This window comes from Apodemus sylvaticus, chromosome 7 (assembly GCF_947179515.1).
Source record: "Apodemus sylvaticus chromosome 7, mApoSyl1.1, whole genome shotgun sequence".
Lineage (NCBI taxonomy): Eukaryota > Metazoa > Chordata > Mammalia > Rodentia > Muridae > Apodemus > Apodemus sylvaticus.
This window is the reverse complement of record NC_067478.1, coordinates 79,683,487-79,701,948: the sequence shown is the minus strand read 5'-3', so window position 1 is coordinate 79,701,948 and position 18,462 is coordinate 79,683,487. Positions and strand designations below refer to the sequence as shown.

Here is an 18,462-nt window from a genome sequence, read left to right as displayed (position 1 = left end):
ATCCCCAATAAAAAGACATAAGCTAACAGAATGTATGGGACCAGGGAAAACAGGATCCATCATTCTGCTGCATACAAGAAACACATTTCAACATTAAATATAGACAATACCTCAGAGTAAAGGGTTGGGAAAAGATTTTCCAATCAAACAGACACAAGTAGCAAGCTGGTATAGCCACTATAATATCTAACAAAATAGAATTTCAACCAAAACTAATCAAAGAAGGACACACTATACAGGGGAAGGACACTTTATAATCATCAAAGAAAAAAATCCACAAAGAAGACATCTTAACTCTGAACATCTATGCCTTAGATACAAGGGCACCCGCACTTGTAAAAGAAGCATTACTAATGTTTAAACCCCACACAGTAACAGTGGGAGGTCTCAACATCCCACTCTCACCGATGGACCAGACATCCAGACAGAAACTAAACAGAGAAATAATAGAGCTAACAGACACCTGGAGGATATTTCATCTAGACACACAAAAAATAGACCTTCTTCTCAGAACCTCATGGAGCCTTCTCCAAAACTGACCATATACTTGGTCAGAAAGAAAGTCTCAACAGATAGAAGAAAATTGAAATAACCTTCTTTACCTTATCAGACCATGTAGGTCAAAGCTGGACTTCAACAACAACATAACAGAAAGCCTACAAATTCATGGAACCTGAACAACTCTCTTCTGAATGACCACTGGTAAAGGATGAAATTAAAGACTTCTTAGAATTCAATAAAAAATTATGGAACACATGAAAGCAGTGCTAAGAGAAAAGTTCATAGCACTAAGGATCTTCATAAAGAAATTAGTGAGGTCTTAGCTAGTGACTTAAAAACATACTTGAAAACACTGGAACAAAAAGAAGCAAACACACTCAAGATTAGTAGACAGTACAATCAAACTCAGGGCCTGAGTAAAGTATTTTAGAAATTTATATTTTATTGGGCTTCAATAAAATAGAAACAAAGAAAACAATGTAAAGTATCAAAGAAACAAAGAATTGGTTCTTTGAAAAATCAGCAAGATAAGAAAAACCCTTATCCAAAGTATAAAAGATAGAGAGACAATAACCAAATTACCAAAATCAGAAATGAGAAGGGGGACATAACAACAGACATGGAGGAAATCCAAAGAATCATTAGGTTTTACTTCAAAAACCTGTACTCTACAAAATTGGAAAATCTAACAGAAATGGAGGATTTTATTGATAGATACCACTTACCAAAGTTAAATTGAGACCAGATAAACAATTTAAATAGACCTATAACCCTTAAGGAAATAGAAGTAGTCATTAAAAGTCTCTCTACAAAAAGAATCTCAGGGCCAGATGGTTTTAGCACAGAATTCTACCAGATTTTCAAAGAAGACCTAATAGCAACACTTCAAATTATTTCACAAAATAGGAACAGAAGCAACATTACCAAATTCATTTTATGAGACCACACTCATTCTGATACCTAAACCACACAAAGACTCAATGAAGAAAATTTCAGATCAATTTCCCTTATGAACATTGTTGCAAAAATACTCAATAAAATACATGCCATCTAAATCCAGGAACACATCAAAAACATCATCCACCATAATCAAGTAGGCTTCATCCCAGAGGTACAGGGTTCAACATATGAATATCTGTGAATGTAATCCACCATATAAACAAACTGAAAGAAAAACCACATGATCATCTCATTGGATGCCAAAAAAGCCTTTGAAAAAATCCAATACCCCTTCATGATGAGTGTCTTGAAGAAATCGGAAATACAAGGGATATACCTAAACATAAAAAAGCAATGTACAGCAGGCCAATAGCCAACATCAAATTAAATGGAGAGAAACTTAAAGCAATTCCATTAAAATCAGGCAAGAGACAAAGCTGTCCAATTTCTCCCTATCTATTCAATATAGTACTTGAAGTTCTAGATAGAACAATAAGACAACTAAAAGTAATCAGGAAGATACAGACTAGAAAGGAAGAAGTCAAAGTATTGCTATTTGCAGATGATATGACAGTATACATAAGGGACCCCAAAAACTCTACCAGGGAACTTTTACAGCTGTTAAACATTTTCAGCAATGTGGCTGGATACAAATTTAACTAAAAACAACAACAAAAAAGAGTAGCCCTCCTATATACAAACAATAAACAAACCGAGAAAGAAATCAGGGAACAATGCCCTTCACAATAGTCACAAATAATAGAAAATATCTTTGTGTAACTCTAACTAAGCAAATGAAAGATCTATATGATAAGAACCTCTAGTCTTTGAAGAAAAAAACTGAAGAAGATAGTGGAATATGGAAAGATCTCTGGTGCTCATGGATTGGCAGGATTAATATAGTAAAGATGGCCATTTTACCAAAAGCAGTTGACAGACTCAATGTAGTTCCCATCAAAATTCCAATGCAATTCTTTACATACCTTGAAAAAACACTACTTAATGTCATATGGAAAGGCAAAAAGCTCAGGATAGCTAAAACAATCCTGTAAAATAAATGAACTTCTGGAAGTATCACCATCCATTATTTCAACAATACTTCAGAGAAATAGTAATAAAAAAAACTGCATAGTATAGCCATAAAACCAGACAGATTAAGCAATGGAATTGAATAGAATATCCAGAAGTAAACCTATACACCTACGAACACCTGATTTTTGATAAAGAAGCCAGAAATATACAGGGGAAAATGAAAGCAGTGTCAACAAATAGTGCTGGTCTAACTGGATGTCTACATGTAAAATACAAATAGATCCATAGCTATCACCCACACAAAACTCAGGTCCAAGTGGATCAAAGACCTCAATACAAACCTCAATACACTGAACCTGACAGAAGAGAAAATGGGGAATAGCCTTGAACACAATGGCATAGGAAATAACTTTCCAAACAGAACACCATTTGTGCAGGCACTAAGATCAATAATTAATGAGTGGGACTTCATGAAACAGAAAAGCTTCTATAGTGCAAAGGACATGGCCAAAAGGATAAACAGCAGCCTAAAGAACGGGAAAAGATCTTCACCAATGCCACATCTGACAGAAGGCTAATAACTAAAATATATAAAGATCTCAAAAACTAAACATCAACAAAGCATCTGTACACAATTAAAAATGGGGTACAGATCTAAACAGAAAATTCTCAACAGAGAAACCTCTGATGGCCATGAGGCACTTAAAGAAATATTCAACATCATTGTCCATCAGGGAAATGCAAATCAGTGCAATTCTGAGATTCCAAGTTACACCCATCAGAATAGCTAAGATCAAAGACACAAGTGGCTCATGCTGACGAGGATGTGGAGCAAGGGGAACACTTCTCCACTGACGATGGGAGTGCAAACTTGTATATGCACTTTGGAGGTCAATATGGCAGTTTCCCAGAAAATTGGAAATTGATTTACCTCATGACCCAGCTATACCACTCCTATGCATATACCCAAGGGATGTTCCATCCTAACACAAGAACACTTGCCCAACTGTGTTCTTAGTAGCTTTATTAATAATAGTCAGAAATAACCTGGTTGGAAACAACCTAGAGGTCCCTCAACCGAAGAATGAATAAGGAACATTCATTATAATAATGTGATACATTTATACAATGGAAATAAACATGATACATTCACACAATGGAATACTACTCAGCTATTAAAAACAATAGCACCATGAAATTTGGCAGCAAATGTAACTAGAAAAGATCACTCTGAGTGAGGTATTCCAGACCCAGAAATACAAACATGGGACTTCAAAGTAAAAGATAAACATGCTACAAATCTGCAGACCCAAAGAAGCTAAGTAACAAGGAGGGCTCAAGATAGGAGATCTTGAATCTCACTAAGAATGGGAAACAGAATAGACATCATGGGTGGGTTGGGAGTGTGGATTGACTGTACAGGGTTGGGAAGTGGAGATGGGAACAAGTCTGCCTCAGGACTGTGGGAGAGAGTACTGGGAGAGACAACTGGAACCATAAGACATCTCTGGGACAAGATAGAAACGTTGGACAATGAAAACTCCCAGAAATCAATAAGGGTGACCCTAGCTAAGACTCCTAGCAATGGAGGAGATGGAGCCTGAACTTCCCACCTCCTATAGCCAGGCAAGGCTTCCAGTGGAGGGATTAGGACATTAACCCAGCCACAAAACCTTCAACCTACACTTTGTCCTGCTTGCAAGATGTGCTGGGATAATGTTGGAGCAGAAATTTGGGGAGTGGCCAACCAATGACTGGTCCAGCTTAAGACCTTTGCCATGAAAGGGAACCTGCCTCTGACACTGCCTAGAGGTTCCATGGCACAGAGACTTGTGATAGAACTAAATAAGAATAGGAAAAAGTCAATGAAATGGTTCCTAGTAATAGTCTGCTATGCTGATAGATTGGCAGGCATCTAGCTCAATTGTCATCAGAGAGGCTTCATCAAGCAGCTGATGGAAACAGATGGAGAAACCTACAGCCAAACATTAGGCAGAACCCAGGGAATCCTGCAGGAGGGAGGTACGGAGATTGTAGGAGCCAGAGGCATAAAAGACTTTACAAGAAAACCCATAGAGTCAACTCACCTGGGCCTATGGGAGCTCAAAGAGACTGACACCCAACAACCAGGAAACCCGCATGAGCCTGACCTAGGTCCTCCACACATGTCACTGTAGTATAGCTTGGTCTTCTTGTGGGACTCCTAACAGTGGGAGCATGAGCTATCTCCGACTAAGTTGCCTGCCTTTGGGACTCTTTCCCCCTACTGGGATGCCTTGTCTTAATAGAACAGGAGGTGCCTAGTCTTACTGCAACTTGATTTGCCGTGGCTGGTTGATATCCATTGAGGGCAGCCATTTTCTAAAGAGAACAGAGGAGGAGTGGATGGGGGTGGAGAGGGGAGGTGGAGGGGAGGGACTGGAAGGAGAGGAGGTGGGGGGAACTGTGGTCGGGATGTAAAATAAGTACAATCTACAAAAAGAAAGACTATACACAGAGTGGCCTTAATGAAGAGCCATACTGAGCCATGCTCCACATCAGAGATATCTTTGGGAGTCAGCACCTTAGCCCAAGACATTAGAAATATAATCAACAGCTGTGGGACTGTCCCATCAGACAGCCGTTTCCCCAACCAGGACCAAACTCAGAAATTACCTGGACTTCCATGGCTGGGAGAAGGCTCTGACTGAGAAAAGCGTGGTTCTGCAGTACGTGAGTGGACCTGTGTGTGTCCGGGTCCCACTGCTCTGTTCCCTGGGTCTCAACCTGGGACAGTGTCCACGCAGGAAAGGTATGTTTCCCAGTAAGCTCTGACTTGGTTCTGACCACTTCTCTGCTTTCCCTGAGTGGTAAAGGGGGGATTTAGGTACATGAAGGTCCCTACTCACTAGAAAAAAAAAATCTTCCAAAGAAAGGTATACAGAAGAATCTAGGGAGAAAACGTTATTGGTAAAGTGCTTGCCAACACACAAATTTGAGCATCTGAGTTTAATCCCCAGCACCCTTGTAAAAAGCTAGATGTAGCAGTATGTCTCCAATCCAGCACAGGGAAAGCAGGCACTGGTGGATCCTTGGGACTTGTTGGTCAGGGACCCTAGGCTAATCGGTGAGCCTCAGGTCCAGGGAGAAACCCTAGCTAAGAGAAAAGGTGAAGTAGATAGCTTCTGAGCAAGGACACCCAAGGATGACCCTCCACAAATACACAGGGCCATCTTCATACTCATAAACATGCACCTACCTACACTTGTATGGGTATGATACCACACACACACACACACACACACACACACACACACACACACAAGCGATTATACAACAAGAAGTAGCTTTCTACAAGTTAAATTCAGAGGTCTAAGGCAAGACCAGTCCTGTCAATTCTTTGTTCTTAGAGTCTAGTTTCAAGAACAGTGATAAAGTGTATTTCCCTGTTTAATTCATCCAGTTTCTGGTATTTTGTGAGAGTCCCATCAGACTACTACAACTGCCTACACTGGGTTAGGCCCTTCTGCACTTTTCAACTCTCTCCTTCTGCCACTTATCACCTTGAAATTATTTTTTTTAATATCTGTTTTCACATTGAACTATGCTTAGCCCGAGGAGTGACACTATTAGGAGCAGCCTTGCTGGAGTAGGTGTGTCCTTGCTGGAGTAGGTATGTCACTATGGGCATGGGCTTTAAGGCCCTCATCCTAGCTGCCTGTAAGCCAATATTTTCTTGTTTGCCTTCAGAGCAAGATGCAGAACTCTCAGCTCCTCCTGCACCATGCCTGCCTGGGCACTGCCATGCTTCCCACCTTCATGATAACGGACAAAGCCTCTGAACCTGTAAGTTTACCCCAGTTAAATGTGGTCCTTATAAGAGTAGCCTTGGTCATGGTGTCTGTTCACCGCAGTAAAACCCTAACCCAGACAAAAGTGAACTGCAAGCAGCTTGCTGCTGCTCAGGCATGAGATGTGGAGAGATGAGGGGGCTCAAGGAGAAGGTCATGTGAGGACTTAGTCCCGAGGAGAGCGCCTGATTCATTGTGACTGAGAAGAACGCAAGCAGAGAAGTGTCTGGCCAGATCTGCATTTTAGATACATTACTCTGTGGGGAGTGTAGGCCTGGTGGCAGAAACGAAGATTAGAAGTTGTTAAGAGTCTGCAGAGAGGAAGCAGAACACAGGGCGCCTCAGAGAAGACAGACAGGGGGTGGGGTGAGGGGAGCTAAACCTGAAGGCTGACTGCACAGAGGCAAGGTGGAAAGGTGGGAGGAGTCCTACTGACTTGGAGATTTGTGGGTGGCACAAACTCCATGCACTCAGTTGGGTGCCACCAACTGAGACCAGGAGGAGACCGCAGAGAGGGGAGTTTGATTTAGGAAGGGGAGAGGAAAGCAAAGGTGATGACTCAATTCCGGACACATTTAGGATGGAAGCACTGTCTATACAGTAGCCTTGGCAATTGGCCATGGAGCCCGAGGCTCTGAAGGAAAGGCAGGGAGGCAGTATAGACGGCAGCAAGCAGGTGGGCTCACATGAAGAGAGCAGTGGACCAAGGCCACAAAAGCATTCATGAAGGAGCTCAGGAAGGGCTGGAGCGGGTACAAATGGATACGCAAGTATATATCCACACAAGGTCACCTTATTTCTAAATCTGTTTTGTTTCCCTTTCACTTATACAGCCTGCCAATCGAACATACTTCTATTTGCTAAATAAGGTGTGTGTGTACGCGTGTGTGCATATGCACTCTTTTTAGCGGCAAACAAGCTCCTTAAAGCCAGGACAGGAATGGACTGGTTTGGAGTCTCTTCAATGTGCTGTGTGGTTCAGAGGACATTCTCTGAAGTCCTACCTACCTACTTGAACTTGGGAAGGGTGTTCTTGGTCAGAGGGACTGAGATAGAGGATGAAACTCAGAAGCCATTCACATAGGATTCCCTTCACAAATCTGAAGGGAAAGCCATAGACTCTTGGCCCCTGCCTACAACAAGAGGGACCGAGATGATTAACTAGGCTCTCAAGCCATCGCAAAGGGAACAGCCAGGAAAGGTGTTTGGAGGAGAGCCCTCAGCCTGAATTTCAGTCAGACCATAACAGCTTCTATGATACCAATTAACAGCCAGAAAATACTGCCCCAAGGCTGTAACTGAGTTCTCAATAGCCTTTCTGTTTAATTTCAATTACATTTTTTCCTTGAGAGTCATAAAGCTGTCAAACAAGCCAGAAGCTAACTTCATTTCTCTTTACCCACTTCACTGCTCCAAGGCAGAACTCAGTCTGTGACTTACTGCTACTTACTTATTTCATCCACATTTTCCAGAAATCTCTGCAAGTCTCTCTCTTGATCATCAGCCATTGCAGACACAAATCTCTAAGGAAGGCAGTATAAATTATGAAATTAATAATAAAACACTAAACAGAACCGTCAGGCTTATTATCTGTCTAGGACTAAGAGTCAAGTGATTATTATTGAGGCAGATTTGTATTTGTAAGTGTCATGAATAACAGCAGGGTGAGCTATTTCCCTCCGACTGCAGTTTAAGGCCAAGGGACAGTCATTACTTGTGGCAATGCTTCCGGAGAGCTGCCAGCCCTGCCTCTGCTGGGGGAAATTACTCCACAATAATTCCTCCAAAGCTAATATCAACCACTGTGATTTAGGGACCCGATGGCAAAGGAAGCTGGGAGAGGAGCCGACTGATTGCCAGGGCTGGGGGGGAGTGTAGTCTCCCAACTTTGGCCATGTCCTGTACACTGAGTCCACACTTGACTAAAATCTTGTTTCTGAGCTTATAAAACATAGATTTCCCCAGCCTTGGCCTACAGCGAGCCCCAGCTTATATGGGAGCACCCCCAGGTATTGACATTTTAAATACACTATATTGTGGTTCCTTCCGGCTTGCAGATAGAAGGCTTGGTAGCGCAGTCAGATAACTTCAAACTAAAACTTTGACATGCACAATTAGCCCGTGAGTCCCAGTTTCTCCATCCATGTCATGGAAATCATAATGCGAACCCAGAAGACACCGCGGGGCTGACTGTAAGCATCCGGAACGTGGGTGGGTGATTAGTCAGGCTTTTTATCTAGAAAACAGCCTTGGCATATGGCTCAAACAGCTAACACTCCCTAGGAATGGGATTCACATGGGGGGGGGGGGATGGGGGATGGGAGTGAATTAACTCGTGCAAGTGTACAAGGCTAGCATGAACCAGGCGCTTCATGGGCTGGAGTCAGCCAATCTTTCTGGAACAGTACACCCAAGCCAGAAGGGTCAGCAGGAACGCAGAGCCAAGGCTCCCAGCAGGGCCCAGAGCGGCGGTGGGGGGGCAGAGGGACGCACACCCGAGCCCCGCCCCTCCGTCCTGCCCACCCCACTGGAGGGCGGGGACAGCTGTACTGTTGCCTGGCAACCGCTCGCCAGCGTCCTGGCCCTGTGCTTCCAGGGTTGGTCTCAGCCTGCAGCTGGTACTGGATCATGCTCAGGGGCCCAAGTCAGTGGCCTCTGTCAACTCAAAAGCCAGGCCAGGACCAGTTCCAGGACAGATTCCCCAGGACCACCCAACTTAGACTGACCTTTAGTGCCCAGGATCAGACGGGAAGTGGAAGCAGAGGACAGGCTGTGACTGGCTTTCGCTGGGGATAGGCGGGGCCTTGGGGGCGGGGCTTCTCGTGACCCACAGAACGCGCTGCCCGCTTTGAAGCTGGGATGTCCCACCCAGAGCCAGAAGCAGGTAGGTGCTGGCTGGTCGCTAAAGCAACCCGGGTAACGCCCTTCCACTCTGGAGCCGCGAGGGTTCTCAGATTTCTTATGTTTAGCCCCATAGAGTAAAGGCTCCATCCAACGTACTTCGGTGTGAGTCCGGTTTGTTTTTGATGACTGGTGTGTGGCCTCCAAGGCAGTACTGTCTCTTGGATTCTCATTTTTTTTTCTCATACAAAATGGAAAAACGACTCTTTTCCACAAAGCTATGGTTAAGGGGGCTGGATCCTAGCTATAGAAGTAAGCAATGTACAAAGAACACTAGTAAGATTTAGGCTAGAGTGAACTTGGCTGCATCCATTCACATTCAAAATACGCGCACACATCTTTAAAGAGCCCCCACCACATCCCTACCTTGAAGCAGGGTGTCACTGTGTGGCCCAACCTGGGCTAGCACTCCCTATCCTCCGGCCTCAGCCTACTGAGTGCTGGAATTAGAGCGTTGTGCCACCGTACCCTGCACTGTCTGCTCTTTAAGCAAGTGTCAACGTCAACGCCTGCTGTACTAGGTCTTTGTGGGTAAAAGTGTGAGGAGAATAAGTTTGAGCAGATGACCCCAGCCAGGGACCACTCAGCAAATCTGTGGGTGCTTTCACAGAAAGCAGTTTGACTGGCTGAGGGCTAGAACTTACCAGGGACAGAGACAAACAGTCAGCCAGCTATTTCCAATATTAATTGCAAGATTCTACAATACATAGCCTCAGATAACAAGTTATTTGAAGCCAACGTGGGCCTGGGTTACACAGGCAGGCTAATGAATACTCAGTGGAGAACAGCATAAAGGCAGAGCTGTCTCCTTTTATTTAAGCCCTGTCACATTCTTTTCTGCCTTTTTTTAAAAAAACAAAACAATTTTTATGCAATATATTTTGATCATGACTTATCTTCTCTCATCTCCTCTGTGCTGGCTAGTTTCGTGTGTCAACTTCACACAGGCTGGAGTTATCACAGAGAAAGGAGCTTCAGTTGGGGAAGTGCCTCCATGAGATCCAGCTGTGGGGCATTTTCTCAGTCGGTGATCCATCAAGCAGGGAGGGCCCAGCCCATTGTGGGTGGTGCCACCCCTGGGCTGGTAGTCTTAGGTTCTATAAGAGAGCAGGCTAAGCAAGCCAGAGGGAAGCAAGCCAGTAAGAAACATCCCTCCATGGCCTCTGCATCAGCTCCTGCTTCCTGACCTGCTTGAGTTCCAGTCCTGACTTCCTTTGAGGATCAACAGCAATGTGGAAATTTAAGCTGAATAAACAGTTTCCTCCCCAACTTGCTTCTTGGTCATGATGTTGGTGATGGGAATGGGAGCCCTGACTGAGACATCATCCCAGATCTTCCTACCACCTCAGCGTACCTCCATGCTTTCTCTTTTTCTTGAGGAGAAAACGAAACAAAACAAAATAACAAAAACAGGCAAAACCAAACCAAACCAACCAGAATTTAAAAAAGATGAGATACACACACACACACATACACATTCTCACACACCACACACACACACATACACACACCACATAAAAACACAAAATTGCAAACCTCAATATACAAAGGACTAGTAAAGTTAAAAAAATGTTTAAACAAAGCATTATGAGACCAAAATCTCTTCCAAAAATAGCACTGAGTTTGTTTTGTGTTGGCCAACTACTTCTGGGCATGGTTGCCTGCCCTTCAGTGTGAAATGTCATTGGAAAAACAAATTTTTTCCTTTTTGTGTAGAAGCCTTGTGCATACTGCTGAAGTCTGAGTTCATGTTTCAGTTGATCCTGCTATATGTGGAAGAAACTTTGCTTGGTGTCCCTCTGGTTCTTACAATCTTTCCACCTTGTCTTCCTCACAGTTCCCTGAGCTCTGAGGGGAGGGGTTTGATGAAGACTCCCTGTTTAGGACTGAGAGTTGCCAAGCTGCTCACTCTCTGCCTGTTGTCCAGCTGTGGGTCTCGGAATTAGTTTCTGTCTACTGCAGGAAGAAGCCTCCTGAGAATGGCTGAGTGAGACACTGAGCTGACTCTCAGCCTGATGTAGCTAATGGGGATCCTGGGTAGAAAGTTTCTAGGTCTTTCAGGCTGACCCCAAAAAATGGGAATGGGATAAACCCAGGCTGGGCCCCCTTCATGGTTCAGCGGCGTACCCAGGTAATGGAGGTCGAGTGGGGGAACTGGTTCCTGCAATACGCCTGTTAGAGTCTGGGATGAGACCACCTGGCCATAGTGTTAAACAGTCTCCCCCGTTAAATTTAATGTGGACTGGTATGGAAGGCACTATTCATTCAGTCGGTTGATGTTCTATCAGTGTGCACATTGTTGCGTTTTTAAATAACCTAAATGTTGTTATGCCAGTCTAAAAGGAGTGCTGGCACTTTCAAAACACACAATGACTTTAAAACCCATCTCACCAGTGGACTCTAACAGAGCGTGTAGGAAGGGTGATATTGATCATGTTAACTGAGTGGGAAGACATGATTACTATGGGTGGGATCATTCCCTAGGCTTGGGATCCTGAGTGTTTAAGAGTGTGGAAAAGCATGCTACTACCATGCGCTTTTGACTGCAGATGGGGTGTGACTTCACGCTGCTGCAAGCTCCTGCTGCTTTGCCTTTCCCTGCCTTTGATGGAATGACCTCAGACTGTGAGCTAGATAAATCTTCCCGCCCTAAGTCTCTTTTTGTCAAGGTATTTTATGACAGCACAGGGGGAATAAACCCTGGAGATGAAAGCTAAAGACTGGTATTCCTTAGAGTGAGAAGTTACATAATTTGTTTTCCCACTTGACATCACCATCCAGTTTACATCTCCCCACATACTCAGAACGCTAACCTTTTACAGAATGTCTCATGCTTCATTCTCTTTACCGGTAATGCTCTCACATCCGTCTGCCACAGAAACAGCCACAGCCACTGAGGAAGAGTTCCCTGGGACCAGCTCCCAGGGCAGGCTGGCCTCATGCTGGTCTAGGTTCTGCAGGATGAGCTGTTGTCAGTCACCATGGATTCTGGGCAAGGATGGAGGCTCCATGTAGAACGAGCTTTAGAGGCAGGAAATGGTGTGGGATTTAAAAAAGAAAAAAAAAAAAAAAACCCAAACCTTTAATGTGAGAGTGGTGAGTCCTGAGCTCCAAGATGTGGGTAATGTAGAACAGTCAAAGCCAGAATTCACAAAAAAAAGACGGTGGGGTTAGTCAGTGGCAAGGCAAGAACCCAGTTACCTGGGTACTTGGGGTGATGGGAGTTCCGGAGAAACTGGCGGAAGAAGGGGCAGACTCATTTGCTCCCAGGACCATCTTGACTGCGGACATCAGCAGCCACAGACTGGTGGCTGGTAGTTCTTCAGAAGTCCCTTCTGTCTGATGGCTTCCACTCCTGTTGCTATGAAGTGCAGCTCTCCACCCGCCCCGCCCTGCCCTGCCCCGCCCCCAGTCCCATAAGCACATTCATTACAGAACTAGTCCAGCTCCTTAGGACTAGAGGTTTGGCTGTGCTTTGTCCTTCTGTTTCTAGCATTTGGAGTTAAATGAGGAAACGAGCTTACAGGAACTGCCAGGTACGCTGCTCTGGAAGGAGAAAGGGCAAGAGCTTGACAGTTTGCATGTGGCTTCCAAGGGCCATCTGCCCGAAGAGTAAGGTTACAGTGGTATAGTCACAAGCCACTTGTTGGGGACGAATCTTACACTTGATAGATCACTAGGGTTTTTGTTTTGCTTTTGCTTTGCTTTGCTTCTTTGTTTAACTGGTCTGTTTGTTGTTTTTGAGGATGCTATCTCCTTCTGTGGCCCTGGCTAGCCCAAAATTCGCTTTGTAGCCCAGGCTGTACTCAAGCTCAAGGCATTCCTATTGCCTTGGGTACTCGGATGGCAGGTGTGTGCCACCAAACTCACCTCCGATTAGTCACAAGTCCGAAGTGATCCTGGAAAGCTAGTCACCTGGCAGCAAAGCGTCTGATGTTCTTTCTTCCAGGCACAGGTAGATTTTACTTCTTTGTGGCCTGGTAACTTGATATGGCCATTGTTGTTGAATACAGAGAAGCAATGTGAACAAGATCCTTCAGGAGCCTGAGTATGACTCATCGACTATCCCCTGCCCCCCCCCCCCCCCAACTCGCAGCTAGCCCCTGGAGGCCTGTGTGAGCATTCACAGAACCCTGTCTACCCTTGATACATAGAATAGGCAATAGACCTGGCTGAAATGGGGTCAACATTTTGGGTGGGTTTGTTGCCTCAGCGTAACACGCCCAGCCACTCAGACCCCCTGTTCTTCACTTGATGCCGTGCTAAAACTCTAAGGTCCCTGTGGGTGACTCTCTGTGGATCCGGATCACAGTTGTTAGATTTTAAGGGTCAATGTCTGTGTGCCTGTGCAGCGGTGTACATGTGCAGAGACTTTCGAAAGCATTAGTGAGCTGTATTTCAAGGATGATTTTACTTTTATGGAGCCTAAATCCCTTGTGTGGGACTCCGGTTTTGTGGTTTATGTCTTCAATAAAAGTGGAGGAACATTTGGTCATCTTCCACTGTATCATAAATCTGAGACTCGGATTAATAGAAGCCCTCACTACTCTTTTTACTCAGCTCACTCCCACTGTGTAAACAATCTTGACTCCTTGCTTTTCCCCATCAATTACATTATACAAGCTTAAAAGAGATTGGAAAAGAAAAATCCCCAGCCTCATGCAGAATGAAACAAACTACCTTTGCCTGTGGAGATCAGCTGGTATAGACAAGCCCACCAGGATCCAGGAGCCAAACTACAGCCTGCCAGACATCCCTTGGTGGTAGGAGCCAGCTAGCTTGGCAACTTTGGTTTCAAGATTCATAGAGGAAGAAGCCAGAAGGCTTTCTCCAGGTCTCTTGCCTCCCCAAGGAGAATTACAAAATCGGGCTTCATTTCTTTCTCCTAACCACATGTCCCTACAGGGAAAGAGACCCTTAAGCTAAAAATTCCTGCTGCTTGGATTCTCAGGAACCCTTCCTATTCAAACGTGATGCTGTCGAGGGAAGAGTATTTTTCAAGATCTCAGGTTCATAAGTCTGCAGAAGACAAGAGCATCCATCCCTTCATATTTGAAATGATGGCGTGGAAAATATTAGCAACAACCACAATAGCAGTCCCGAGAGACACTTGCAGAGCTTTTGTGTGCCAGGCATACGTATGACTTAATGTAAATGTTTTGTTTATTCCCATTTCTTAAGTCAAAAGGGACTGAGACATCTCAGGGGCGGAGCAAGACCTGAACCTTGGCCTGGGCCCTCAAAGGCACCCCACTTCACTGCCCTGACTCCCATGTGCACCCTTGAGGCAGACAATGCAGGTTTCAAACTTCTGCGGTCAGCAGCCACCCTGGGAGTTTCCACCTAAGCTTGAGTTTTCTTCTGCTGGTATGTAAAGCAGGTTGCTTCATGCTTGTCAGAGACTGGTCTAACTTCCTCTCCAGTCCTGACTCCATTAAGAAAGCAAGGTGATTCTACCAGCATCTTTCTTTAGATGCTTTGCTGAGGATCAAGGGACTTCTAGAAAAGGGCAGCTGGTGCTCCCGTGCCAGAAGGGAGTGGTGCCCTATCCTGCCTGCTGTGGAGTAACACTGCCCTCTTGTGGGCTGAGTGGTTGTGATTAGCCAGTGCAAGGCTGGACCGGGCACAGGGTCAGTGCTCAGGTGTTATTGTGTTTTTCTTGCATTTATTTAGCACCTCCTGTGTGTGCCTACCTGGTGTCCTAGTTTGGGTTTTATTGCCATGAAGAGACACCATGACCAAGGCAACTCTTATAAAGGCAAACATTTAACTGGGGCTAGCTTACCATTTCAGAAGTCCAGTCCATTATCATCATGGCAGGAAGCATGTCAGTGTCCAGGCAGCTAGGCGGAGGGTCTCCAAGCCCGCCTGCATAGTGACACACTTCCTTCAACAAGGCCACACCTACTCCAACAAGGCCACACCTCCTAATAGTGCCTCTCCCTGGGCCAAGCATATTTAAACCACCACACCCGGCAAGGATCTTTCTATGGCTGCTTTACTGAGATTGCTTCTCTGGATAGTGAACTAAATGTTGGGAAATTTAATGGTGATTAATTGCTTACTTGAGATACAAGGTCATCCATCTAAGGGTGACTGCTCTGCTCTGCACTGAGGAAACTGAAGACACGCCGACTTGGTTCACTGGAACTTTCTCTGCCATCGAGGTTTGTGGGACAAAGGCACTCACAGAATTGCAAGCCTCCATGGTCACACACAGTCCTGATGTGGGTCCGGTTTCAGTTGCCATGGAAAGTTGGAGACAGGTGTTGCAGCAGTGTGTCTTGACTTTGTGTAAGAAGTTTGATACTTGTTAGAAGCACATGGCAGAAACTTTATCCAGATGCCTCTCCTCTCCGGTCTTTTGTCTGTGAATTTCTGCAATGCTGTCATCTTGCTTACATATGGTCTTAAGTTACTTAGTCCAGCATCATGTCACCACCCCAGCTGCTGCCACATTCTGAGGACCCCTCACTAAGGGCTCAAACATGACACTCTCAGGAGATGCTTTCCCCATCCTCCCTACAGCCAACAGCAGAGGCCCTCAGGGATACTTATGTACACACTTGCCTCGGATAAGTGTGTATTTTCTAACCACGTTTTCATAATTATTATTCATCATCCTCCTATTTTTAAACCAGTTTGCTGTGCTGTGCTACACCCCCCTGCTCGTTAGAGCACAGAGACAGGAGTTCCTCTGTGTGTGGTATTCACACTTACGCAAGTCACTCGGCCACACTGTCTTAGACCTTTAGTTCTCTTTACAGTTTGCAAGATTTATTCCCCTCGGTTGTTAAAATTTCCGAATTGCTCTTCAGTGATTCATAAACGTTGGAGCAGTTAGCGTTCTAACTGGCAATGCCTGAGAACACCAGGGTCCTCACTACCGCCGAGGTTCAGACAATGAATGGTCTGAAAATTCACTCAGGATAAATGGATTGTTCTGCGTGGGCTTCACATTTAGACTGAAACCTTCTGTTTCTCCCCACACGGGTGCTTTCCAGATCTCTCTGGAAGTGTTAACAGAGAACAGCATGTTCTCACACAGCGCCTCTTTCCTCTTTGTACAGTCCTGAACCATCTGTGCTATCGGGGCCTTTAAACCAGGGCTTCTTAACCTAGGGTCTGAGAGTCTGTAGATACAGTTGAGGGTCTCTGAGCTTGATTATAATTATAGATGATAAAATTGTCCACATTTCTATTCTTTTAACAATATAACTACTGCTTAAGGATTCCCCCCATCATCTCACTGAAGCTTATTTTATAGTTAATGTCAGTAACTCCTCCTGCACAGCCATGACGTCACTAAAGGTCAGCAGCAGCCTCACTCATGAGCTAGAACTTGCATTTTAATATGCTAATTAGGGAATCTATGTGTTACTGTGCTGCAAACTCCATTTAAAATATTTAGTAATTGTAAATCAATCTGTGTACTTCCCTATTAGTTCCAGGTATTTTAATTTTAAAAGAATATATTACATTAAAAATGTATTTCCAAGAAAAGGTCTGTATATATCACTTGACATCCAGAAAGCCAAAGCAGAAATACTGTTTAGGATGCCTTTCTTTGCATTACTGGTGGATTCTGAATAATAAATGTAAATATAAATAATAATAATACTCTTAGGGTACTGCTACCCTTCCTCCTCTTGGACTTTATTGGTCTATACTATCGCAATATTCAATTGTGGAAAGTAAAGAAAGGTGAGCGCTAATTCAATAGGGAGGAGACTTGGCTCATACTAAGGTTTGCAAAGGGCCAGGGCAGGAACACCAGCACTCAGCGTGTTGATATCACCAGCGGTGAGAAAGGCCCATCTCTTCTTGAACATCCCTCTCTAGAATCTATAACTCTGGTTGAATTATGAAGGAATAAAGCAGAAGACCAAAAGGAAGGTTATTCTATATTTGTGACCAATGTCTTCACAGATGACAAATTCATCAAAAGCAAGAAACAAACCTGAGAAACGAAGGGTAATGTGATATGACATCGTGCTCTGACTTCTGCCCGGACACACTGGTGGCCAAGCCGGTGACTGTCCCACAAAATCTACGGTTTATAGTATTAGTATCACAGCAACATAGTTTTCCACTTTTCGAAAACCTTTCCTGGTTTATGAGAACATTAGAAAGAACCAGGTGACCTATTACAAAACTGCTCTATTATTTAAATGTCTGTAAGTCTATTTCAAAATTAAAGTTTGACGGGGGAGAAAGGGACCCTCAGGTCCTAACCAGTACCAGATACTGGTCCTAAACCAGTATCTCTCACAATTTTGACTTGTTCATTCATCCTTCATTCATTCAACAAACGTATTAATGGGGTTCATCGGAGACTGGGCAGCAGGGAGAAAACCCGTGCTGAGATCTCAGAATGATGGCCCAAGGAGGATATAATCTTACGTGCTCACTTGGAAGAGGTGGTGTTCAAATGTTAGGGAGTGAATTCTTCAAAAGAGATTTTTCACCCACTCAACACAGTAGCAAAGAGATGTAGGAAATTGCAAGAGAACAGGGCAGAGCACTGTGGGTGGAGAGGAAGAAAGGGATTCTGGGTAGTGTAGTCCTCAGTAAACCAAACCATTGGCCTGCCTTCTAATCACCCAGTATAAGGAAGCCTCAAGACTGCTATCTACCGGCCATGTCCCTGCTTCTAATCCTCAGCAGAGCTGCTGTGTTCCAAATTGTTTCCTGTGACATTCCCAGGAAGAAAGGTGGGTCAAGAGAGCATGGTCAACAGCAATTTTGGATTTCTCCGCTGTATGTATAGCTCTTAGAATGGTGTCTTAGTTCAAATGGTTATTGCAAATGAATGTAAATGGAGTAGTTTGTGAACCTGTTTTTGTTTTTGTTTCGTTTTATGATTCTGGAGGCTGGAAGTCTACCATGAAGGCCAAAGAAGGTGCAGGCTTGTGAAGACTCACTTCTTGGTCCATAGACAGCCAACTTCTCATCCTCACATTGTAGTAGTCGGGGAACTCTTCTGGCTCATCCTCATGACTGACTGAACAGCCAAATGACTCACCTCCAAATGCATAGCCCTGGGAGCTGGGATCCCAGCACACAAGCCGTCCGTAGCACATGGGGATCAGCACTGCACTGAACGACTGTCTCCCTCGGCCTTGATAATTCTGTATTTATCTGTTGCAACAGGCTATTTCTACATCCTAATACCTTTTGTAAGTGGGGAGGATTTATAGAGTTACTTTGGGTTTAAATATGTCTTCTCAAGAACACTGATTTTACTGGGGGAAAAAAG

At 44.5% G+C, this 18,462-nt stretch overlaps 1 protein-coding gene across 2 annotated transcripts in view; it reads right to left on the bottom strand.

Annotated features, from left to right (window-relative positions):
• Nucleotides 1-9,116, bottom strand: part of Ttc12 (tetratricopeptide repeat domain 12) — a 47,895-nt gene extending 38,779 nt beyond the window's left edge. For both annotated transcript variants that reach the window (XM_052188398.1, XM_052188399.1), the window contains exons 1-2: nt 9,029-9,116; nt 7,753-7,825 (exon numbers count right to left, since the gene is read on the bottom strand). In XM_052188398.1, coding sequence (XP_052044358.1) covers nt 7,753-7,810 — 58 coding nt within the window. In that variant the 5' untranslated portion in view covers nt 7,811-7,825; nt 9,029-9,116. The remainder of the gene's footprint in view (nt 1-7,752; nt 7,826-9,028) is intronic.
• Between the last annotated feature and the right edge of the window lie 9,346 nt (nt 9,117-18,462).